This window comes from Vigna umbellata, chromosome 1, assembly GCF_029865625.1.
Source record: "Vigna umbellata cultivar VRB3 chromosome 1, Vumbellata_1.0, whole genome shotgun sequence".
Taxonomy (NCBI): Eukaryota; Viridiplantae; Streptophyta; class Magnoliopsida; order Fabales; family Fabaceae; genus Vigna; species Vigna umbellata.
This window is the reverse complement of record NC_142165.1, coordinates 95,501,869-95,523,014: the sequence shown is the minus strand read 5'-3', so window position 1 is coordinate 95,523,014 and position 21,146 is coordinate 95,501,869. Positions and strand designations below refer to the sequence as shown.

General features: G+C 30.3%; 1 protein-coding gene and 1 pseudogene across 5 annotated transcripts; one reads left to right on the top strand and one right to left on the bottom strand.

Annotated features, from left to right (window-relative positions):
* Window positions 1-2,958: 2,958 nt before the first annotated feature.
* On the bottom strand, window positions 2,959-6,881 carry LOC148206900 (ABC transporter B family member 6-like). Of its 5 annotated transcripts, none has more exons than XR_015783783.1 (5): window positions 6,513-6,881; window positions 3,988-4,052; window positions 3,529-3,849; window positions 3,237-3,332; window positions 2,959-3,161 (listed from the first exon to the last, which is right to left on the bottom strand). XR_015783783.1 is itself a non-coding variant. In XM_088104897.1 (4 exons), exons 1-3 carry the CDS (start codon window positions 6,651-6,653, stop codon window positions 3,290-3,292), a joined length of 249 nt encoding a protein of 82 aa, XP_087961023.1. In that variant the 5' UTR covers window positions 6,654-6,881; the 3' UTR covers window positions 2,959-3,161; window positions 3,237-3,289. The 5 variants fall into 5 exon arrangements, 1 of the variants encoding a protein (XP_087961023.1); XR_015783784.1 differs by having other exon boundaries at window positions 3,529-3,760; XR_015783785.1 differs by having other exon boundaries at window positions 3,529-3,701.
* Window positions 6,882-17,888: 11,007 nt separating this feature from the next.
* Window positions 17,889-18,990, top strand: LOC124838288 (ethylene-responsive transcription factor ERF027 pseudogene; annotated as a pseudogene).
* Window positions 18,991-21,146: the final 2,156 nt, after the last annotated feature.

Genomic DNA, 21,146 nt, shown 5'->3' with positions numbered 1-21,146 from the left:
TGTTTCAGCTTCCTTCCATAACATTTATAAGTGTTGTTTGGTGAATTTGAAAGGAATGAGAGGAGAGATTTTGAGTTCAACTTTTTCACTGATAAAATACTAACAATTAATATTTGTTGATATTTTTTTTTTCTCTTTTTATATACTGGGATATTTTCTGCGTTATGATTGTATTTTTTTTTCTTTATGTGTATAAACGTCAATTACCTTTAGGTGGCAATAGATTATTTTCCAAAGCAATATCATGTAGCGCAATCGTCCAACTTTTGCTTCTTGTTTTTCTACCTGTAACCCATGTTTTGGTCTAATCTGAGACAAAATCAAAACCAACTAAATTCCATTCAGATTCCGCATGACCAGGTCCTTCAGTTCAGGTTGCAATCTTGGGCATTTCGGCTTCGTTTCAGTGCCTCAGATCCAATTTTCTTTAACCCATATGATTGTAAAAATAAAATATTAAAGTATTCTTTAAAATTGTAGAAGTTGAACGTTTTAGATTTTAACACTTCAAAACATTTTGCTAATTGTATTTTAATTGCTTAAAAAATATTTCAGTTTCTTTAATTTTTTTCGCTATATATCATAAAAAATAAACAAAGTTTTGTAAAGTCCTTTAGAAAAAAAGAAGGTTTTCTAAAGTTAAGTTGTAACTAAAACTCTTTTGCCTAAAATCACTAACTGAGCTCTAGATGATTTCGAAAGTTTGAATTTTTCACCCATATATTTGAAAATACAGCTAACAACCCTTATCAGCAATACTATAGAAATATATTTTCTTCTACAAATTCAACATTCTGTTTTCATAAATAATAAGACGAAACTTCCATAATGAAGAATAAATTTAGCATCGACGAGGAATAATCAAGAATTAATTCAAGATCCACCTTTAAATGTCATTCTAATGCCTAAGTGAATAAGTAAATAAGAGAATAATTACTGGATTATTATAAATATTGAATTTAAGTTGCAATGAGTTTTTCCCTTATGAATTTAGAATGTCAAAACGGGTAACCCGGCTCGACCCGATCCGGTCCGGCTCACCACAAATTGGTCACTTAGTGAGTCAATCGAACCCGACTCACTTATTAGCAACTTGAAAAAATTCGAACTCGGTCCGACTCACCACGGGTTGGTGGGCTAAACGGGTTGGTTCACTTGCTCATTTAATTATAAACTTTTTTAAATAAAAAAATACAATTTATTTTAATTCAAATCTAAATAAACTTCACAATAAAGTGATGTTAAACTCCAAACACAAATCAAAATATATAAAAAAGTATCATATGCGTGATCCAAAAACATGTAACAGATAAGATTTTAATATTGATAAATTTTATATCACTTGTTCATTTATAATATTAGAATCTTGAATAGATAAATGTTTTCTCTCTTGAAACATATTTTTTATAACCATCTATAATATAATAAAAAATATGTTAACTAATAATATTGAAACACAAAATAATAAATAATTAAATTAAATTAGGTGGGTTGGTAAGCCAACCCGGCTCACCACGAGTTCAACCCAGTGAGCCGGGTTCTAAGTGAGTCAGGTTAAAAACTAGTCTGCATAAAAAAATTACATTTTTTTCAAACCCAACCCGGCTCAAACTCGCGGTGAACCTTGTTGGCTCGCAGATTACAATCCATTTTGACAACACTAAAATATATGGTGATGGGTCTATCTAGGAAAAAATTTATTGAAAAGACATAATACTTATAAAATCTGAACTTAGTTTACATAAGAAATTGACTTCATATTCAACTCAAAATTCTACGAGTTTATATTCTTATATAATGCTTAAATTTATCATTTTTATTCAATGCGAAACTTAGACTTATCTTTACATTCTTAACAAATATATAATAATATATGTTTGGTATTATCTTATATATTAGATTAATGATAAAATCTTATTAAATTTTATGATATCATCGTAACTAGATATTATGTCAGAGATTTAAAAGATAATACTCAAATTATAAGGTTTTATCCATAACTAATTACTAATATGTTGAAAATAATTATTTACTAGTGCAAGTTTGATGCAGTGATACATGTTTAATCAAACAATTAGTATTAGAGTCAAAGTCACAAGTTTTATTTCCATCAATGTCAAAACTATCCTACCTCTAAATAAAAAAAATTTACTTATAAGTTCATGGTACAATATCTAAAACTCATCGATTGTTAAAATGAACAATTATCAATCATCATATAAAGAGATGAAAAAAAAATGACGAGAACACGCGCTCATAACAATAAGTGCACAGCTAAACTTTACAGCTTAGAAACAAAATATTGTATCTTAAAAATAATGATTGTCTTGAGACAATGGAAAGAAAGATAGTAAAATACATGTAGATAATGCTTAGATGCAACAGTAATTGAGTTCAAGACTTACTAAAGATCCTCCTATTATTCCAGTCATGTTGTCATGGTAAATACATCAAGGTTGTAAATGAAAAATGTGTATAAACTACATTGATGTCAACAGAGACATGTATCACCGACTTATATGTTTGTTAAACATAGACCATTTTGGTGAATATTTTATTCATCTTTGATATAATTATATTTTTAGATGCATATTCACTTGATAAAGATAAAACAACCCAGAACAAATTTAGTAGAAAAATGATATTTTATAACGTACAAAAATGATATTTTATGATGTAGAGTCATGATATGTTTAAACATATTATAACGAAGTTTCATTTATCCGCGGAAGGTATAATGACGAACGTAGATATTTTTGTACGTTATAATATATGATCAACAATATATGATCAACGTATAATGACGTACATTTTTTAGTACGTCATAATATATGTTTTTTTTAAAAAAAAATTGATTATTACATTTGACATCTAACGAAATTATAATAATATTCTTGTATTATCATCTCATTCAATCAATTTATAATCAATATAACTTCAAATAAACAAATTTAATGAAACTAACAAAATATAATTCATTTCAAACATTAAATAGTCTAATAATATTTAATACATCATTTATACATTAAACTATATATTGAATCCAAATATTACATTAATGTACATACACTATTGAATTGTAGCCAAGTTTCTACTAACACTTAAAATAAAAGAAGCTCAGTTCCTTTCTTCAGTGTCTACAGCTTTCATGGAAGATGAATCTACAAATAAAATAATAAAGTTAAAACAATATTGTAATGAATAGTTGAATAAATATTTAATTAATATTTTAATACCTTATTCCATGATTTAGTAATGTTTGTACAAATAATGGTATGCATGTGTTTCATTACATAATACCCACACTCATAGCTGCCGAATTGACGTTAACACTGCAAATTAAATACAAATAATCAAGACTCATTCAAACCAAGAATACAAAATATCAGATTATACTCTAGCTAGCCTTTTCACATGTAACTTTGTATATTTTGCTAAACCAAATTTCACAAAACCAACAACACAGCCAATTCCTCGTAAAAATAACAATCACAAAACACAAAACAAAGAAAAGTCAAATTCTCTTACATTAGGTGTGATTATTTGCATCTTCTTCCTAGAACCATATGGAACACCCCGCAACCTTGAATTAAAGTGGTCAATTGAAGCAGAAAAAGAAGGGTGCAAACTGAGTGGCTTCTGGTCCAACAGTCACTCATTCTTTTCATCATTCTACCTTATGTCATGCTTCAATGTTCATTCTATAATCATCAACGTCACATTTGATAAAAGATGTTACTGTTGCAAATTTCTTCTCAAACTGTTGATATTTTAACATTTAGGGATCGTCCAATTTAGAATAAGGACATTGTGGCAAGCCAGATACACGTGACAATTCCATCAATATACCTTTAAGAGGTTTTGGATCAATGCAAACATTTCTTAATTTTCAAAATTCAAAGAAAACTGAAACGGAATCAATAGGTGCCTTTCATCCATAATTAAAAGCAAATTATAATATCAAGTTAATATAAGAGAACCACTTACAGGTGTCCAGAAGCAATTGAAAAGATGTTAATAGTTTTTCCACGACGTCCACCCTTTGCTTTGTCCTACGATGCAAAAAGTCAGTCAAACTCTGGGAGTAATGGAATAAGTAGAAGCCGAAAGTGCAAAAGGGAAGGCAATCAGAAAGTTAAAAAATACTTCGAAATTTACCATGTATGTTGATGATATATGCAATTGATTGGACACATTAGCAAGGCTATTAGCAGTGACGGGATGGGGACATCCAAAAAACATGTAAGGGATGACTTAATAAACAAACATGTAAGGGATGACTCAATAAACAAACATTAACATATTTATCAAGAATTTCGATATTTTCTCATTCTATATAGGAATAAATTAAAGAAATAAGACTTTTGAAATTGAGGAATAAACTATAAAAATAAATTAACTATTAATTTCATCCGATCTATCAAAATTTAAATGAACAAACTTCAGACTTAAAAGTTTTTGTAATAACTAGAAAAGTATTGAATCACAAATACAACACAGATCAGATCAAATTTTTACTCAAATGCCTTAAATTGGTAAACAATCAGGAGCATGTTAGTTTGTCTAAATATACATTAATGCCTCAATCAGTAACTACATTTTCCGAATGAAGTTTATTGTCTAATAAGTAAACTAAATATTCTAGAAAACTCACCAAATAATAACTAAATCTTTATGCCACCAAGTGAGGTTATTAGAATCAATTAATGCCTTTGGGCATAAAAATGCAAGTGTAGTGTTACCTACTCTGTAAATGTAAGTTATGAATGATATGTAAATAACCATTAAATAACCATTCAGTCTTTGTTATTAAATAACAACATTAAAAACTAAGATAAAATAAGATAAAAGAAAAACTAAAGTAGAAAGTATAACGAAGTGCTGAAGAAAACTCAGATGTTGGTTTGACCGAACACTAGTATCTTCTGCACTGAGATTTGAACGAGAGAAGAAATCATTTTTTTTATTTTCACATCCATTGCCCTATGATCGCGGTCAACCATTCTTATTTTATATATTTAGATTTCAATACTTGTCAGCTTCAACTATTATTTATTGCTTTATTTTTATGTATTATAGTAGTTGTCACTAATAATACAAATTAAAATATAGGAATCAAGTAACAAAATGATGTGTGGCATTATCTTATCTTCCAATAATGTCTCGTGGTCTCTCGTAGTGTTACAGAGACACCCACAGAGTTGAGTGATGGTGAGCCAAAATTTACGAAGATAATTGCTCCCCTAAAAAGTTTCCTTTTTTCAAAATTCAAATAATAAAATTATTAAAAAGTTGAGATAAACCACGATAGCAGTAGAACATGAATTAGAACTTCAGCATGCACATTATCAAGAGGAAAAGTATGTTCCCCCGACTTTCTTTCATCTCTTCTATCTTAAAGGTCCACCAAATAGTTGAAAAACCAAATCAAGTGCATGGAAAAAGTCTTACACTCTCTCCTCCAGGAGCTTAAAAGACCAAAGACAAAAAGAATATATTTTGAAGCTTTACTTACAACATAAGAATACCAGATTACCAGGAGGCATATATATATATATATATATATATATATATATATATATATATATATATATATATATATATATATATATATCTAGCTTTCAAGGCTATTTCTCCAAAAGGTAATTTTATACTCTTCCCAGATTTATTTTGCTTGGCAGACAAAAACAAAAAACAATCCTATCAAGATCCTAAATTATTGACTGTCTGAATTTTCCCCAAATACAAAGCCCTCTTACCATAGGTACTTTCCATAGCAATCAGACAGAAACTACAAAGTTAATATCTCTTCCTATTTTCTGAGAATTGTGAGTCTTTCAACATATTCTCTATGAAACTTCAAAGTTTTCCCAAACTTCAATACACCATAGAAGAAGCTAACTAGTTAAATCCTAACCCAATTTCATGCTTTGTAGAAGTGTTTTAAGCTCTGCAATGCACCAATGCAAGAGAAGCAATTATGAAACCAAAAGTGATCAGCCAGCGAAAGTAATCACTTTTCAAAACCAGACAAGGTCACATGACAAAATAATCATAACTAAAAAATTTTCTTAAACTCTTCATAGTCCAATCAATTAGCAGTAGGAGCCATTTGAATTAGAGAACGTGATTAGAGAAACTTTCCAATTTTCTACCTGCGGAAGTTACCAGCTATTGACCAACTTAGTTCTAGACATCAAACCGAAGATACCAAGGTTACACGAACAACCAAATAGAAGACACATTTTGATATCCATAGCTTAAATCCTAACTTCGCAAGTCACCAGCTAGCCAAGTGAACCGAATCAAACTATTAGAATAGAAAACTAAGGCTTATATACCGTATCATCACCAACCCATCCAAGTCTAATTGTAACAAAGCTAGTCAATAAATTCGATAGATATAGCTTCCAACTACATCTCAATAGCAAAACACTGTATGGGCCTTAAACAAAGGGGCAAAAACCATAAAAGGAGAAAATTAGGTTTCTGCACGAAAATCTCAATCTAACCTCGGTGAACCTGTTAAACTGCTCATGTGACGTGCCGAGTTTAAGATCCATCCGCAGCACGTGAATGATCTTCGCGAAATAGTGCAAGTAAATGACGAGCGCGGTGCCATGAGCCGCGGCAGCAAGGGAGCCGACGGTCATGAGGAACCAATCGAAGCGGTCAGCACATGCGAAGAGCTTCGAAAATGAAATCGCCCCAGGCGACGGTTCGATCTCTTGAGGTCATCCTGGCCTTCGCCGGTACTGCTGTCCCCGTCTCCTTTTACGGCCCCTCAGGTCAGAAATGGAGTTCGAAGTGAACCCTCTCCCGTTTTCTTGTTAGGGATTGAGAAGAGCGAAGAGTAAAATTAAACAGAACGTTTCAAATTTGAAAATGGAATTAGGAATTAGTGTTTTACCATCCGTCATAATATTTTTTTTAACATAATTTTAAAATAATTTATCATGACAGGTTTATTTACATACGTTATAATACATTTTAAACAAAATTTCAGTTGTTATCACATTACATATTATAACAGATTTATAAAATTATGTCATAATAATTCTTAATTTTATTACGAAAATCTCATCAACTAACTTATTATAACAGATAAATTTTACTTGTTATAATAAAGCTGTCATAAAATCTCTTTTCTCTACTAGTCTTGGATAATGTTAAAAATCATAAGGAACACTTCAACCATATTCGCTAAAAAAACACATGACAAATCCTTAAGTATGCATTCAAAGTAAGAGGACAATAGCTTCATGAGTACTCAAAAGCCCTTCCCAATATTGAAGAAGCTCAACAACTAAAGAAAACAAAAATACTTACCTATTTTTTTTCTCTTTCAAAATTAGTTATGAAAGTAAAGTCAATTTTCAAATTACTTGAGCCATCACAAAAATTTGAACAAAATGAAATATGTGAGCGCATACTCCTAGATTTGAGTTATTTCTTCTCAATATATACTTGTTATTAGTTGGATAGTATGCTTCCTACTCTTGTTATACTTAATTGTGACCAAGTTTATTGTAAGCTCAAGTCTTGTATAAGAAGGGACTAAACAATGTTATATTTAAGCAACATTCTCTAAAAGTAAGAAGAATATTATTAGGTCATTGAAAAATTAGTCATAACTCTTATTAACTTGACAAGACACGTGATAACATATTCTAAGAGTTTTTCCATGGTACTAAATAACCTCTATCCAATTAAGTAAACATTATAAAAATTGGAGCTCCAAAAGGACTATATCTTAGTCATTGGAGTTTGAGCAACAATTTGAGATTTATGATACAATGAAAACATAACTTTTAACCAACTTCCTTATCGAGTCAACCCTATTCAAGGACAAACAAGCACTTTAAATTGGATGATTTATCAAACAAGAAAAAAAAAATGAGCTATTTAGAAGAGTTGATGAAAGACTAAATTCCTAGCTTTGAACTACCACTAAAAAAATTCTTATAAAAACCAATTTTTAAAAAACAAAAAATAATGACTAATCATTTTTTTGTCTCTAAATTAGATTTCTTTTAAAAAATTTCTTGTAATATATAAACTCCAAGAAAATAAACTTTAAATGACATTGTCTCACCATCAAACAAAAATGTACTTGTAAAATACTTTTTAACAATCAATTAGTAAACAAAAACAAATAATAATGACCACCGATAAAAAAATTTTAAAGGTACAATAAGAAAATTCATCACTAATTATGAAATAGCATCACATCCTCTACAATTCAAAATATTAATGATTTATTACTTTTTTTCTTATATATAACACCACTTTCTTATTTATATTTAATATAAACCTTTTAACCCATAATTCAATTGGTAATGTTATCTATTTTTTTTTTATTCTTTACTAAAAGTATAATTTTTTATTTTCCACCGGAAGAACGGGTAAATTATATTCATAAGAGGAGTTTGTTTACAACTTCTATTATACCTTCAATTCTTTTATTTTAATTAAATTATAATTTAAGAAATATTGAAAATACGTAAAATCAATAAAATGTATATTTTTAGATAACGATCACAAGAATACAAAATCAAAATTTTAAAGCAATATAAGAATGCATGTTGTTGGCGCTTCCCATGTACAATGTTGGGCTGCATGGGATCGAGCCATTAGATGCCAGAAAATAGGGCCGGAATTATAAAGATGGATCCATTTAACGTTTTATATGATTGTTATTTGGGTGTTTCACTTGCACCAAACTTTTCTGAAATATATGTAATATCCTCTATTAAAATATGATTAACTTTTAATAAAAACAAAAAGAATCTTTTGACTAGATTCTTTGCCCCAAATTCTCAGTTAAAATATCTTGTTTTGTTTTTATAATTTTAAGATATATAATTATTTTTTAATGAAATATTAGGATTTTATAAATATATAAATATTTGAATTAATTAAATTAATTATAAATTAGATAATTTTGTTTGTAAATATTTAATATTTATTTTAAATTATTTTAATGAATTAATAATACTTAACACACTACCTAAAAAATATTTTAAAATTTTCACATATTTTTAAATATTTTTTTTCATAAATTAAATTAATTTATAAAATCACTTAATCAAACATTTAGAAATAATATAATAAAACATTTTAAAACAATCTAATAAATATTTATAAATAATATAATTAAAAAACTATAAAAAACACGATATATAAATATCTAAAAGGAAAAACATCGGATCTCCAAATCCGATTGACATCCGATGTTTCTTCTTTGAGATTTTCATATCATATATAGTGAACATTAAACATACCTTTATTAGTTTTATTTGTTATTAAAATTTTTAATTTTCCATTACAGATCAAAATAATAAACACAATATAAATGCTAACTTTAATATATGATAATAAGATGATAAATGAGTAATAATAATAATTAATAATATAATTATTGTGATAATATTTACCAAACTTTATTAATTAAAGGATAAATTTGAAATTTGAAAGTACAATATGAAATTCTTGGAGGTGAAGCATGCTTGTTAATTTAATTAGAAATTTTAGTGATGTTATAATAGAAATTTGTGATTAGATGAATTCAAAGTATTTTATATTGTTGAAGTATAGTCTATTTTATATTGATTACCATCTATCCATTAAAAATAAACATATTGAACTTAAGTAAACTTATATTTTATGAGATGTAATTTCAAATAAGTTGTATTGCACTCAATGTAAATTTATAAAAACATTTAAAACAAATAATTTTAGATTTATAAATATTAATTTATAAAATTAAAATTTTAAATGATATTTTATTTATTTTTTGAATTGAAGTTGTGTTATCAAGATGTATTATATAAATGAAAAAAAAAATGAAATTAAGAAATTAATTTCATTCTTGTTCCTCAAAGAAAGCTGGGTCTAAGTTGTTGTTCAATTAACTTCCATAAACAATCTAAACTCTAAACTAGTGTGATGATAATAATGTTTCGATTTCCATAATTATTTTTATCACTTTAATCCTAAAATACAGAATCATATTGGTTATCTACATATTAAAACATGTACTACAATGATTTTCTTAATTATCAATGAAAATTTTCATCAATAAAAAAATCCAGACATAACAATCATCCGTGATAATAAATCAAGAAGAATTTAATTTGAAGAATGATATTTACGTCACATCTAAGAATCAAGAAAAATAAGAAAGTGACTGATAAATCATGAAAAAATAATTACAAATTACTTTGATAAAATTAAAATTAGGATTTTTAAAATTCATAACTCCACATAACTTACAAAGAAAAAACTCAAATGCTTACAAATAAAAACTCAATCTTCTAATAGAATTTATATGTATAATTATATTATAAAAGTGCATCCTTTTCATGATGAATTAGATAAAGCCCTCCAAATTTCACATCATTTTTTAATAAATAATCTTTAATATCTATAAATATTGTATATAATTCCTATAATATGAATAATTTATTTCCTATATTTAATTAAAAAATAAAAATTATAAAGAAAATTCAAAAACTCTGAAGATAATATCATTTTATCCTTTTTCATATATATTTGTTCTTAAATGTCATGAATACACTTCTTTTAAGAGAAAGATAATATCGAGATCAAAAGTTTCTTTTATTGATTTTTCATTTCAGAATTAGAAATCTTGCAAAAATAATGTGTCGTTGTTGAGATATCTTATATAAAAAAACTCTTTTTCCACGTTGTTCAATGGACAAAATAACAATATTTACACAATTATAAAAAACATTATCTTTATCATCATTTTTTTCTCTCCTTTTTGTGGGTCACTTTTTTCTTCTTTTATCTTTTCTTTTATATTTTTCCTTGCAATATTTTTTTCACACACATTAAATTTTTTAATACCAGGGATATTTTCGTTGATAAGTAAGTGGTAATGTTTATCCATAATTTATCATTAACTATTTAAACAATATTCTTAAAAATAACTAAAATGAATAAAATTAAAAAATAACCAAATTGAATAAAAATCTGATTCACTTAATTGGTCCTCGTAATTTTAGCGCCATGATAAAAAGAAGTTAGTAACTAATTTGGAAGATATTTAGTGAACAAATTTATTGTGAAAGTGGTCGCTATTTCAATTAATATTGAAATAACGACTGAATTTAATTTAGTAACGGAAACATTCAGTTTTTAAATAAATATTATTTATTTAGTAACACTCAATAAAAAAGTTTGGTGATTTGGTTAAAGAACGTAATTAAACCAGCTATTTATAAGAATTTCATTATGTTTGTGTGATAATGAATTCTTACAATTCTTAAATATTCCTCTCCACAATCCAATGTTATATATTTTATTCCCTATTTGATATTTTATAGTTTATACGGCTAATTAAAAATTGTAATATGTACATACCGAACATTTTGAGTGTGACACCCGGACACTGACGAGGGCGGAAAGTAATTGTCAGTGCAAGAGGCATGGTGCAAGGAGCACTGATAAGGAACACTGACAAGGAGCGGCTTCTCACAGACTTTTCGTGGAAGGGACACAGGGACGAATCGAACATATACCGGAATGAGAGAAATCTAGAGACTGTGTAGGTATGTGATTATACAGTTGAAGAATAGTTTAAAAAAGATTAATTTGGTTAGTCATATTAGCAAATGCATTTGCTTTTATTAGAACTCCGAAGTCACTGAGAAATTACATGTCAAAACATTTTGAAGGTCTAACTGCAACCGCTTCCAGTTTTCCTTGACCAAAACTACAATGTGTTTGTTTTCAACGGCTCAGCACATTCTTTTATAGGAAAAAACATGTACACGGTCGTGTTCTCTAAATCATCACGTTCTTCAAATCCTCTAACTCGATGACAACTCAACCGTCTGTCTAAGCTGGCATCACAATAACCACGTGTGGTTTCAACTATTGAGTTCTTTAATTTTGTCTTAATAAGTATAGTAAATGTTTTCATTCCTTATTAATCTTTTTTTTTTTATGGAAATCACGACTTTTGTAAAGTGTTATTTACAATTCTTAAGTGTTTTAGTAAACATCTGACATTTTGCGATCTAATTAACATTCAACGTAATAGTTTTAGGATAGTTTCCATTAAGATTCATCTTAAAAAATCATTTTAATAACTAAATTTTACATTGTATTTGCCATAATAACAATTTATCACAAATTTTGTTGAGAATACACTACAAGGAAACTAATTTATTTTAGAAAAAAAAAATTGCAAATTGTGAAAATTGCAAATATTTTAATACCATTTTTTTTATCAAAAATTACAAACATTTAAATACAATTATTCTTTTACGAAAATTGCAAATTTCTGGTACAATTTTTTTAACAAAATTGTAAACATTTCAATAACACATAATTATGTTTCCCATACATCCAAGAGATCTATTGATTTTGGTGAGCACCTCAAACTACTCCCCTTTCTCTCTAAATAAGAACCTAAGTTATGATATTAGAAATCATGACATAAGAAAATGATTTCTTTAAAATAAAAATAGACACAAAAATAACAACTGATCTGACACCTTAATGCCTACATATCAATTTGCAATTTTTTTTGCAAAAATGGTAATTTTTCATACAATTTTTCTAACATAATTATAAACTTTCTTGTAAAAATTTTCTGATGAAAATTACAAACCTTCTAACATAATTTTCTAAGAAAAAATTGCAAATTTTTAATATAATTTTTCTTAACAAAATTAAAAATATTTGAATTACGCATAACTATCCAAATCTTTATATACGTAAAAGACGTACTGAATTGTGATGACCATTTTAAAATCAATTATTCATTTTCATAACAACTCTTTTTTCTCTCTTTTCCTATTAATTAGAATTGTCAACTTGATCATGGTCTACGGGTTATTCTTAACTACTCTTGAAAAATTATTTCTTTAGGAAATGAATCAAACAACATAAAGAATAATTGAAATACATGTGATTAAAAAATTACAAAAGTAAAAAAATGAGAAACTAAAAAATCATATGCATTTTCAATAATTGAATTAATAAGTATTCATCGTAATAGTAATAAATTTAGTGAATAGTAAAAAATCACTAGTAAAAAAAACGTATTTTAACTCGCACATGATTCTTCGGTTTCAGAAAAATTGAAGTGTATCAAAACGCGGTGGCAATATTGTAATTTTAACCATCTTATATGTCTCGGTTATTGATGAACCAATGCCTACAGACAATAATGTTTGGATTGTTTGAGTGACCGAGACATATAACCCTTTTTGGGAGGACCGAACAACCTCACTTATTTGCAGAACCGAGGCAGTAGTTGAGTAAATGGTTTTAGCTGAGCACCTAACCGAGGCATTTAGTCCTGTACAGACTGTACATACCGGACGACCTCGCTTGTTTGCAGAACCGAGGCAGTAGTTGACCGAACGGCCTCGGTTGAGCGCCTAACCGAGGCCTTTAATCCTGTCATCCCTGCAAATCCCTTTGTTTCCACTATAATGTACAGACTGAAGAGACCGAACGACCTCTCTACTACTAACATATAGACTGAACAAACCGAACGACCTCGCTTGTTTGCAGAACCGAGACAGCAGTTGATCGAACGACCTCGGTTGGGCGCCTAACCGAGGCATTTAGTCCTGTCATCCCTGCAAATCCCTCTGCTGCCACTATAATGTACAGACTGAAGAGACCGAACGACCTCTCTACCACTAACGTACAGACTGAACAGACCGAACGACCTCGCTTGTTTGCAGAACCGAGACAGTAGTTTACCGAACGACTTCGATTGAGTGCCTAACTGAGGCGTATATGTTTAAATTATTTTTAAAAATGCCATTCACTGAAACTATTACGCATCGGTTGACCGAACGACCGAGGTAGTAGAGTATTTTTGCACTACACCTCCACTTTCGGGAACAGTTATCTTCATGCAATCTTTCTTTTTCCTCTAAGCAAAACACTATTCTCCAGCACTGCCCATTGCTCACGCCTCCCCCTCCGCGTTCGTCGCGCCTCCCTCGTTGTTCTCGTCCCGCCTCCGTGGCCGTTGTCGAACCGCCTCCTTCGCTCCTCCCTCGCGAGGACTCGCTTATATCTCACGGTTCTTGTAACCTTGTACCTTTGTCGCTCCGTTGTCGTGGGTCGTCGCCACCGGCGTTCATTGCTGCAACCTCCGTTGTTGTCGTGTCATTGGTGTCGTCGTTGCTGCCTTCGCCGGTGCTTCCATCTCGCTACTGAATTTCGTGAACGAAGCATCCACCTTCATTTCTTTTTAGGTTGCCTGCATTGCTCTCTAGGCTGCACCACTACTGCCTTCGCCAGTGCCAAGTGTACCACTGCCGTGGTTGGGATCGTTCTTCATTCGCCATTGGTGCTACTATTCTTGTTGGCCCGGTATTGTTGCGATATTGGGGTTAAAGTTCAGATTGAGAAGCTTAGGGTTTTGAGTTTGGGGAATTTCTTTTTGAGGATCCGTTCACGTTGTTCTGGTCCATGAGGGTTGTTGATGGTTGCGCCAGTTGGAGAAGAAGACTTTGAGTGGTGGCCTGTGGTGGTCCGGTAAAGGTGGCAAGGTTGTTGGGTGGTGGTCCGATGTGAGAATGGAGTGTTGAAGATTGGTGGGCACTTGTTATCAAGCTTCTCGATAGTGCAAGCGAAAAAGCAACCTAGACTATGGACGCAAGTCACTACCGATCGGTCTCGCGAGAGGCGGAAAAGGTGGACGCAGGTCACAACCAATCGGTCTCATGAGAAGCGAAAAAGCTGGCGAAACCGAATGTTAAAAAAATACTCTACTGCCTCAATTAAGGTCCCAACCGAGGCAGTAGAGTCTAAGATACTGCCTCGGTTCAGAAGGAACCAAGGCGAAAACCTACCCCTTTTTTACTCGATTCAGAACCGAGGCAAAAAGCTTATCCCTTTTTACCTCGCATGTATATACCTCGATTGCAGAACCGGTGCCTATAAGCGAAAATAACCGGTGTCATTTCCCTTAACTGCACTAGTGAATGATACATCATAAATCACTTAATGTTGTAAATAATTTATTATTAATTTTGGTAAAAATTCATTAGAAGGTAAGAAATTACTTAATAAATATGCTTATAGGAGAAGTAATATATATATATATATATATATATATATATATATATATATAATATATATATATATATATATATATATATGAGAAATATACATAAAGTTTTTTACAATAAAATCAAGTCAGTCAAAAAATTAAATATGTTTGGTTATAGTCAAGAATTTCAACATATTATCTTGTTGAATAATTTTCGTATATAAGCAAGCAATCAAGCTTATTAATATTTTTACAAAGTTTATTTAATCTAATTAAAATGTTTGTATATAGTCATTTGATGAATTAAAAACATCTAGATTTGCAACAAATTAAGAATTAATTATATTTTTTGTTGAATTTAAAATAATTTTTTTTTCTAAAAAAAACGACTCATGGATTGGCCCTAGTCCATAGGCTTTTGTAGATATTTTGAGGTTGTTTCACCCTCAACCTCTAATCATTTCATCCTACACCTCCAATTGTTTTTAACTGCAAAATTGTCCTTGCAATTCAAAAACCCCTACACTCCAATTTTTGTGCTTCATCGGATATCAAAATATGATGAAGGATTTTTCTTCATCATATTTTAAAATCCGATGAAATATTTTTTATTTTCTTAATTGGTTTTTGGAATCTGATGAATGATTTTTCATTTTCTTCATCAGATTTCGAAATCCGATAAAAAAATGTAAGGTTATATTTTAGAAATTGGAGGTGCAAGATGAAATCACTCGAGGTGTAGGGTGAAATAACCATATTTTGGTTATGTGAACTTTTTCTACGAGAAGGACATTTCATCACTTTTAAAGGGTTTAGTCAGCACCTTCAATTTTTTTTTTAATTTCTATTATATCCTACAATTAAAATGTTAATAAATTTTTAAAAATTGAAAAGAATCTGGTAAAAGATTCTTTCTTAATATTAAAACAACTTTCTTGTTTTCCCTACATGCTCATTTCTCATTTCTCTCTCCCCTTTCATTTTTCTTTTGTTTTCTCCATGTATAGTTCTTTCATTTCTTCTCACACAAATCTTATTCTAATTAATTAATTATATTTTGATTAAATTTTTTTGTTTTGAATTTATTAATGTTTTATTTGTTTTATAGTTTTTTAATTTTTTATAATTTAAAAATATTTAGTTATTCTTTTGGGTTAAATATGTTTTTCGTCCCTCAACTATCAAGCGTTTTTGGGTTTCGTCCCTCTTTCAAACTTTGCTTTACTTTGATCCTTCTCCTCAAGAAAACTATAATTTTTAGTCCTTCATTATCAACGACGTTAATTTTTGTCTTAAGTGGCTAACGGTGTGCCAGATCATTTTTGCTTTTTTCTATAACGAGTCAATCCTTCCATGCATCTTCATGCCCAACTTCTCTCCCTTCCTCTCCCTCCCTATCCTCTGTCTCTGGAGGTGACCGCCTCGTACGCCGGTGAGAACCCCACCACACCCATCAAGATCAGTCATTTCTGCGGGACAAACCCTTACCACCTGAGTAAAATGCTGACCTTGAAACCAAACTCGAACAGAATCACCCCTTTCTATTAATTAAAAGATATTTATGAAAATTAGGGGTGAATGATGAAATGGTTGGAAGTGCAGGATGAAACACTTCTAGAGAGACTTTTTGGTTCTGTAAATTTTTTTGACTTCAATTTACATGAGTTAGGACTAAACCATACAAGGAGATATAAAATTGATGGATCTAGTATTAATCTATGTGACTTTGGTAAACACATAAAAAAGAACCCAACAAACTTCTAATAACAATTTTAAAGGTACGTGATGAGAAGGGAGAAGAAAATATTACATATTCTGAATATTCTTAATATATGTGAAAAAAAAGAAACCCGAAAAAGATTTCATCCAGTATAATTAATGACTAAATAAAATATGAAAAATAAGAATTTTTGTAAAAATTAAATTATATTTGAAAAGATTTATGGTTAAGTATGTTTAAACTACAAAGTAACACCTAAATGTTATGTAAATGTCATGTCACACGACATGTTGGAATCTATGTAAACTTACTAAATCCTAAATCAGGTGTTATTATATGTGTGTGTGTGTGTATATATATATATATATATATATATATATATATATATATATATATATATATATATATATATATATATATATATATATATATATATATATATATATAGAGAGAGAGAGAGAGAGAGAGAGAGAGAGAGAGAGAGATTTAATATTAGAATAGTGAATGAATACCTGCATACAGCCGAATGAGAATTTGGGAAAAGGAAATGAAGATGTGACGTTAAGGTCTTGATGAAATTAAAAACTAGCTGAGGCTATCCAGTGTTTGGTGCGCATCAGCTACACCATTTCTCTTCTATAAACACCACAAAAAATCACATTTCCTGTTAGTGAGTTGTCAAGTGAAGTTGTCTCCGCTTGTCGTAATCAATCTCAGTTTACTCAATAATATTTAATTTCCACTATCTTTTCTCCAAAACCTTAACCAATGGAGCCCAGCTATGAGACACCCTTTTAACGTACCAACAAAACTAAATCAGCACTACTCACTCAGTTAGTCCGCGAAATTCCCACGGTTTCACTTTTGCTTACTACAATGTCTCGACCTTACTCCACAATCCCATCTTCCTTTCTCCATGTATTTAAACAAAGCTAGAGGAGAAACAAGGTAGCCATGCATGCATCTTAAAACACATAATACCACCAACCTGTCTTATTATATGGATATCATTCTATATATAAATACCACACTCATAGTTGACCCTATAAATTTCTCTAACAAATATACCTACCCCCGCTTCTTTTGCCTAGTCCTCTCATTACCCCACGTGCCAAAACCCTTCCTTTCTTTCCAAATAACACCTCCCGATATGGCTTCATCCTCATCTTCATCAAAGAGACATCCCTTGTACCACGGAATCCGTTGCCGCGGAGGAAAGTGGGTCACTGAAATCCGTGAGCCACGTAAGACCAACCGCATATGGTTGGGTACGTTCCTCACTCCGGAGATGGCCGCCGCCGCCTACGACGTGGCGGCGTTAGCCCTCAAAGGCGGCGAAGCGGTTCTCAACTTCCCGGACTCAGTTGGCAGGTATCCAGTTCCCGCGTCCAAATCCCCTGAGGACATCCGTTCCGCAGCCATTGCTGCAGCAGAACTCATGAAGCCCGAAGCCAGCCACAACAACGTTAATGCAGTAGCCCAGTCTGATAACACAGAGGGTTATGGTTACGGTTACCATAATGTTGTTGGTCCTTCGTATGAAACTGAGTTTCTTGACGAGGAAGCCATATTCTCTATGCCGAGTTGTTGGTCGACATGGCCGAGGGAATGTTGCTAACCCCTCCCAGAATGAGCTCGCCCTCTGATTACAGGACCGAAAATTATGCTGGAGAAAATCTGTGGAACTTTTGATCCATCTATATATATTAAGTAATTAATTAAAATAATATACAATGGAATATAACTCGGAAAGTTGATGTAAATTAATTAAGTAGGGCTACTTTGTTGTGAGACCATGTGTCTCCGTGTGTTTTAGCAGGTCTACCATAATATGTGTGTGTTTGCTTCCATGGTTGTGACGTGTGAGAATTCGTCCTCATTGGCCATGAAGCATTTGGTTTTGATGTGAGGCATTTCTGTGAAACTTTTTCTGTTCTCTTTTTGCCTCTTCTTTCAATAGTACAGGCATGGTTTTTGCTTCCGTTGTTGAAGAGTACTAAAACTGGAAAAAGGAGTGGGACATAAAGTAGTAGTAGGTTGAGACATGAATGAGAAGATCCTAAAGTTTGAAAGCGCGTTGTTGATGCGCTGTCGCGAGGACAATGTGCAGCGGGAAACGCCGACTCCGTACTCAGCCAAAATTTTATTTTATTTTATTCTCACTGTATCATTTTCAGCGCTCTTCTTTTTTATAATAAAGACAGACAGTATTATTATTTATCTACTTTAAAATTAGAATAAGATGTACGGTGTTGAAAGAAGAAAGGTACAGGAAGATAAAGAAATAGATAACAAAAAAAACGAGTATTAAACATGATGTGTAATGTGATCAAAAAAGATATTAAACGAAAAAAAAAAGTATCAAACATATTTTTGTGTTCTCTGCTTTAAGTTGGTCAAAGTTCTGGATCACCAATAGTAGAATCCATGAAAATGCTCTCTTTCTTTACGTATGATCTTTTTTGTTACTAATTTTGAAAAATCTGTCCAATTTGTTTCTATTTTTTGTGAAATGTCCCTTTTCTTAAATACATTCGAAAAGAAATTGTTTAGTGATATATTGGCGTTAGTTTTTTTTTATTATTCAAAAAGATGTTATTATAAGGTTTTGTTTATGTGAATGAAAAAATTAAAAGATGTTTTTGAGTTGAACTCTGAAAAGGTCAAAATAAAAAAGATGTCCAAACGAAGAAGTGTTTGTAAAAGTAATAAAGAAAGAAATATAATACAAGATGGAAGAAATTATATTTTATTAAGAAAAGTGTGAATGAACTTTGAGATTATAGTAAGAGTAAAAGACAGGTGGTCCCGTTAAGAGATATTGTGATGATATTGGTTATTGATTAAACATTTGCACTGCTTAGTTATCTGAAATCATGGTGACTTCCTCTTCATTTTGTTTTCAAATAACTGTACTACATAAGCGGTACCTGAAATTTATAAAATATCCATCACATCAAAACCATGTACGTGTGTGACGTTTTTCACATTTTCAAAAGAAAAAAAGAATGTTTACTTTTATCTTCTTCTTTTTTTATTTCTTTTTTATTTAACATGTATAAAAACGTGAGAATACATCCGTGTTCGTACTATATAATAATAAAAAAATAATGATATTTTTATAAAATTTAATTTATATATCTGTTTGTTCTATTTGTAAACTGTGCAGGTTATTGGAGGGATTGAAGAAAAGTAATTACATTTGTTTTTGCATAGTTAAACTGTCATGCAAATATACACCCATGAGATGTGGGATGAAGTGATGGATGTTAGGGATCCTGAGGTGAATTATGCGAACTTTGCAGTTTTATAAGAAAAAGTATAGATTGAGTTTTTTATTTTATTGATCCGTTTTAATCTCTTCAGCATAACTCGTAGTTCATATAGGTTAACAACATGATGAGACGAGTTTACCCGTATAATACACATACATTTAAATTTATATATATATATATATATATATATATATATATATATATATATATATATATATATATATATATATATATATATACACGCCTGTTTTTCAGTTGGTACATTTTTAGCAATGTGTACCGGGTTTTAGCAGACAAAAATATCCCTATATATATCATGGATTCTAAGTTTTAAGGTTAAGGGTATTTTAATAATTTTCATTCTCAAAACTAAAAAAAAAAAAGAAACTCCCAAACCCTTACTCACCTCCCTCATTCCTTTCAACCCTTTCTTTTTCCTCTTTCTCACTTCAATCTTTTCTCTGCCATCGCTACTGTAGTCCCAATTGAAAAAATCAGAAACACACTTGCCGTTAAACAATCTTACGTTTTCATCTTATAATTTTTGTTTTATCTAATTTTATCCAATTTTCATAAACATAAAGGAATTGATAATTGACCTATAAAAAAATCAGAAATACTCGCGGTTAAACAATTTCTTACAAAAAATGATTTTATAATGAGTTTTTATTTTATAATTTTTGTCTTATCTAATTTTATGTAATTTTCACAAGCATAATGACATCAAAGGAATTGGTAATTGGCCTGAAAAAAAAATCAGAAACACTCGTTGTTAAACAATTTCTTAAAAAAATGACTTTATAATGAGTTTTCATTTTATAATTTTTGTCCTATATAATTTTATCTAATTTTCACAAGCATAGTGACATCCGAAAGAATTGGTAATTGGCCTGAAAGGTTTTTTTAGAGATGATGATTCAACCTATGCAGATAAAATTAGAGAGATTAGTGAAGATGGTAAAATTGAAGAGATCTTGAATGAACCTTTGCCTGAAGGTGAATATGTCAATGACTCAACTCTTTACACTAGGGATGACAGAGAAAAGGTTGGAGTGAGAGAGATGAAAGAGAAAGGATTGAGAGGAATGAGAGAGGTGAG

Bases quoted from the DNA above. Each gene is read 5' to 3' on its own strand.
- LOC148206900 (XM_088104897.1), bottom strand. From the start codon at position 6,653: ATGACCGTCGGCTCCCTTGCTGCCGCGGCTCATGGCACCGCGCTCGTC. The intron at 4,053-6,512 runs GTTAGATTGAGA...TTTGCATCGTAG, and splicing joins AGTTTAACAGGTTCACCGAG to GACAAAGCAAAGGGTGGACG. The intron at 3,333-3,987 runs GTAAGTGGTTCT...TTTAATTTGCAG, and splicing joins TCAATTGCTTCTGGACACCT to TGTTAACGTCAATTCGGCAG.